Raw genomic sequence first — 4,938 nt, forward strand, 5'->3', positions numbered from 1 at the left:
AAAAAAAAAAAAAAATCACGACTGCATTTCCAGGGTAGATATAAGCTTAGTGATTTATCTGTTCATCTTAAGAAGTTTCGAAATTCCCTTTACTTAAGCAGAGAGGACCTGCAATCACTCACTGGGTACTTCCCAGAACACTGGTCCTTTAGATGCATTTTTCAAACAAGGCAAATGCTCCCCACCTAACGTGACCTAAGGTACAAACAAAATAGAATCGAGGCCCAAGATGAAAGACCAACTTGAGGCTAAAGACGAAAAACAGTGCTATGGTAAACAAATGCATTTGTAAGAAAAGTTATCATAGCGCGAGTGAAGACGAAGATGAAAATGTTGTGTATCCCATCAAAAACAGTAGCTCTAAGCTTTACCTAATTTTACAATCGAATCATTCTCTGACCTAAAAATTTGATGAGATTTTGTCAATTGCAATTCGCTTTCAGCTTCGTCTTTGTCTTCTTATGTCTGACTCTGTTTGGAACTTAAGGCTGATGCGGCTAAGCGCTTGCTACGTAGGGTCTGTACTTTAGTTTTGTCCGACACTGTACATTGGATCATGATTGTGAATATTAAAGAAAAAAATCAACATGTGAACACTTGTTTGAGCCGCTGTAGACTGCTAGGTGCGGCCATAGAGAAATTGCCTTACACTAATAACTACTTTAGACTCGAAGGTTATCTGCATGTAAAGTGATACGGTATACTGTACGAATTAAGTATTTTTACGTTAACTAAATATCTAGTAATTTTGAAACTCATTTTTCACTTGAAAAACTGCAAAGTGTATCCACTCGTATATAAAAATCAATTAATACCAGGTGCTATGATAAGAAAATATTATTGGCCCAAAGCCATTGTGTATAGTATGTATGTATGTATGTATGTATGGACACATATGGGTGCATTCCTTAGAACAGTAGGTGCAATAATAAATTACCTAGAACGAAACGTAGATTGCTGATTTATATTTGTTAGTGTCAATAAAATATTATGCTTATTCGTTGTACTTTGTATGCCAATAATGCATTAACATTTAGCCATATTGACCAGTTTTGGCTATTTTTCTTTTGCTTGTTTAATGTTTATCATCTTTTTATATAATAAGTTAATAGTAAAAATATATATTTTTAAAGCAAGCTTTCTAAATGTGAACGAAATCGGACTATAAATACTGGTTTACCAAATATATCGACTCGTGCGCCACCTATGGGCAAAATTTTTAATGGAGTTATTCCTTTTTATGTAGTTAATATACGTTCTAAATATGAACCAAATTGGACTATAAATACGGGGTTTTAAAATACCTTGAATCCTGCGCCACCTATCGGATTGACTCATCTTTCGTATTGCATTGTCATCGGTTATCGGAAGTTGGTCAAAAATTAATTGCAAGATTTGCCCCTAACAAACATACATACATGCATACTGAGCAAGTTAAATAAAATCTTGTCAAAAATACAGCTCATTCATTATCTAACAAAAACCATATTGTTAGTTGAGTGTAAATTTCAAACTTTGTAGAAAATTTAGAAAAATACTCCAAAACTTTTAATAAAACGTTTGTTGATATTGTAACACTTTTTTGAATTTTTAAAATTTTTCTACAGCGCCACATAAATCCACATATTCGCACAAAAATTGTGAAAACTCAGCAAACTAACAATTGCACCGAAAAATGTTAAACTTTTTATTCGAAATCTTTAGAAAAATTTTGGTTGTGCAAATTTGTGGCTCATTAGTAATGTTAAGGTGCAAATTTCAAGACGCTAGAAAGTCGCGTTGATTTTTAATAATTTAATAAAGTATGCTTGGCAATTTCGTTTGCATGGGAGAAAATGCCTAGCGCCATCAGCAAACAAAAAATAATTTAACCTACTAAAATTCAATGCGCTTCCGAACTGCACACGCAAAATTTTTCTAGAAATTCTGCATACAAATTTAAAAATTTTTTAGTGCAATTGTTAAAGTTTGTTGAATTTTCAAAATTTTTGTACGGAGTTTGAAATTTCAAAATTTCTCTTGACTTAATCAGCTGACCACAAGTGTATGGGGTTGTTGTTAGATAATGAGCTACATTCTATAAAAAAAAAATATAATAATAAACATTAAACAAGCAAACGAAAAATAGCCAAAATGTCGTGTTCCTATTATTTTTCATAAGACTTTATATACATTAGGGTGATCAAAAAAAAAGTAAAGTCGGAATTTTAATGCTCTCATCGCCTAGGAAATCAATATTTTTCGATCGAAAAAGTCTGGTTCTCCTCATTTCCATTCCATTTTTCAATACTAGATATTTTTTATTTAATAAAAAATGGGGGTATATTTTTTCGGTAAAGAACAATCCTAGAGAGTGAGAGCATTAAAATTCCGACTACTTTTCCCATGTGCATTTTGGACCACCCTATTGTACATATATGTGTGTGTATATATTTTCATATGAGCTGAAAGCCTAGCAGGTGATAAAATTTAGCAAAATAACTATTGCATTCGTTTTCTGTTAATAATAGATAGTATGTAATTATATTTTCTTATCTATGTAGATCCACTAAAGATCATAATGCTTACCCAAGCCATTGGCAAAGTAGAAGCAACTTGCTAGCAAATTACTAACACCGGCGCACAACAAAATTGGGATATGCCAAAAAATGATCCGTCCCTTATAGAATTTCACCAAAAACATGATGACGGCAATCACGCAGCCAGTGCAAGCACCAAATATCATTGGGCCATATTCAATGAGCCCCGCATTGACATTACGCTCAGCGATTAGTGAGCAAATTGTGTAGCCGAAGACGAGGCCGCATGGTAGGAATGTGATGCATACTGCGAAAGTTCAGTTGAAACTTTTATTAGTTAATTGAATAATATGCCACTTATTGCAATTCTAATACTTGATATTTTTGTATTACGTTTATTATAAATTGTTTTTGTTTAATCGCTTGCAACACACCTACATACCTACAAAAGTCGGCACGTACAAGAAGAATTTATTCACAAAATTTTCCCACAAATTCGCAAGTTTGCGAGTCATTGCCTACGCCTTGTCTTCACAAGCTGGTTAGGATGATCGTTTCACAAATTATATATGTATGTAAATAATATTAGAATTCCAATGCATTGCACAATGCGGCTGCCCTCTTAATTGTCGCAATTTCGCGCCTCCTCCTATGACATTGACCACGTTTGTACCAGCAAGCGATAGCCCTTTCCAGCGTAACGACCCGAACTGAATTGCAAAATGATAATACTGGGCATGGACCGCGTTAGTGTAGTAATTTTTTGCGCCCAACCTTTTGTTTTTGCCATGATATGATTCTGATAAAGTCGACTACCGAACGTGATAAGATAACGTTCTTGGTTTTGACTCATTTGTGTGAGGTGGAAAATAAAGGAATTTTTTGCTTACATCAATGACCAGCTGGGAAAATTCAACTGCGAAAATACATATCTTGGAATTAAGCATGTAGTTGTTGTGTTAGTTGATATTTTGTTTTTTTGCTTTTATAATTCCCTCACACACGCACATTGCTAGGTATGGAAAATCGTTAAAAATTCGGCGAAGTAATTTTTTCGTTTCAATGGCTTAATANTGCAATTCTAATACTTGATATTTTTGTATTACGTTTATTATAAATTGTTTTTGTTTAATCGCTTGCAACACACCTACATACCTACAAAAGTCGGCACGTACAAGAAGAATTTATTCACAAAATTTTCCCACAAATTCGCAAGTTTGCGAGTCATTGCCTACGCCTTGTCTTCACAAGCTGGTTAGGATGATCGTTTCACAAATTATATATGTATGTAAATAATATTAGAATTCCAATGCATTGCACAATGCGGCTGCCCTCTTAATTGTCGCAATTTCGCGCCTCCTCCTATGACATTGACCACGTTTGTACCAGCAAGCGATAGCCCTTTCCAGCGTAACGACCCGAACTGAATTGCAAAATGATAATACTGGGCATGGACCGCGTTAGTGTAGTAATTTTTTGCGCCCAACCTTTTGTTTTTGCCATGATATGATTCTGATAAAGTCGACTACCGAACGTGATAAGATAACGTTCTTGGTTTTGACTCATTTGTGTGAGGTGGAAAATAAAGGAATTTTTTGCTTACATCAATGACCAGCTGGGAAAATTCAACTGCGAAAATACATATCTTGGAATTAAGCNAAAATAAAGGAATTTTTTGCTTACATCAATGACCAGCTGGGAAAATTCAATTGCGAAAATACATATCTTGGAATTAAGCATGTAGTTGTTGTGTTAGTTGATATTTTGTTTTTTTGCTTTTATAATTCCCTCACACACGCACATTGCTAGGTATGGAAAATCGTTAAAAATTCGGCGAAGTAATTTTTTCGTTTCAATGGCTTAATTAATAAATATTAAATAAACTGCACGCATATGTATAGGGTGATTCAATAAGAGCGCAGATGTTAGTAATGTGGCTATTGCTTCATGCGCTGTGTGGCAAATGCCACCGTCCTGTTGAAACCACATATTGTCCACTTAGATGTCATTTAATTCAGGTCATAGTCAAGTTTGTTATCATGTCATGATAACGTTCACCGTTCACCGTAACAGCGTTACCATCATTTTCGAAGATGTACGGTCTGCTAACGGCGCCAGCCCAAAAACCACACCAAACAGTGACTAGTTGTGAGTGCATACTTTCTGCTTACAGTGGGTGCAGTTTGGCTTGTTAAAGTAAAGTTGGCTTGTTAAAGTATGCGTTTAGGTGAGGTTTGGATAACTTTTACGCGTTGTTCAACTGAGTATCGCTCCATGACTAAGTTTGCCAAAGCCTATAGTACCAATTGTCTAAAGTAAAAATAAAAAATAAGAATNATGTAGTTGTTGTGTTAGTTGATATTTTGTTTTTTTGCTTTTATAATTCCCTCACACACGCACATTGCTAGGTATGGAAAAT

The 4,938-nt window shown here is 34.6% G+C and overlaps 1 protein-coding gene across 2 annotated transcripts in view; it reads right to left on the reverse strand.

Annotated features, from left to right (window-relative positions):
* LOC108365304 (uncharacterized) overlaps positions 1-4,133 on the reverse strand; it is a 90,071-nt gene extending 85,938 nt beyond the window's left edge. Inside the window, exons 1-2 of one of the 2 annotated variants that reach the window (XM_017619303.1) lie at positions 3,675-4,133; positions 2,569-2,826 (exon numbers count right to left, since the gene is read on the reverse strand). In XM_017619303.1, coding sequence (XP_017474792.1) covers positions 2,569-2,826; positions 3,675-3,747 — 331 coding nt within the window. In that variant the 5' untranslated portion in view covers positions 3,748-4,133. Of the gene's footprint in view, positions 1-2,568; positions 2,827-2,961; positions 3,421-3,674 lie in introns of those variants that run through there. The other variant, XM_017619302.1, reaches the window with a different exon arrangement.
* Positions 4,134-4,938: the final 805 nt, after the last annotated feature.

Source organism: Rhagoletis zephyria, unplaced genomic scaffold, assembly GCF_001687245.7.
Source record: "Rhagoletis zephyria isolate East Lansing unplaced genomic scaffold, Rhagoletis_zephyria_1.1 Rzeph_scaffold_01832, whole genome shotgun sequence".
NCBI lineage: Eukaryota > Metazoa > Arthropoda > Insecta > Diptera > Tephritidae > Rhagoletis > Rhagoletis zephyria.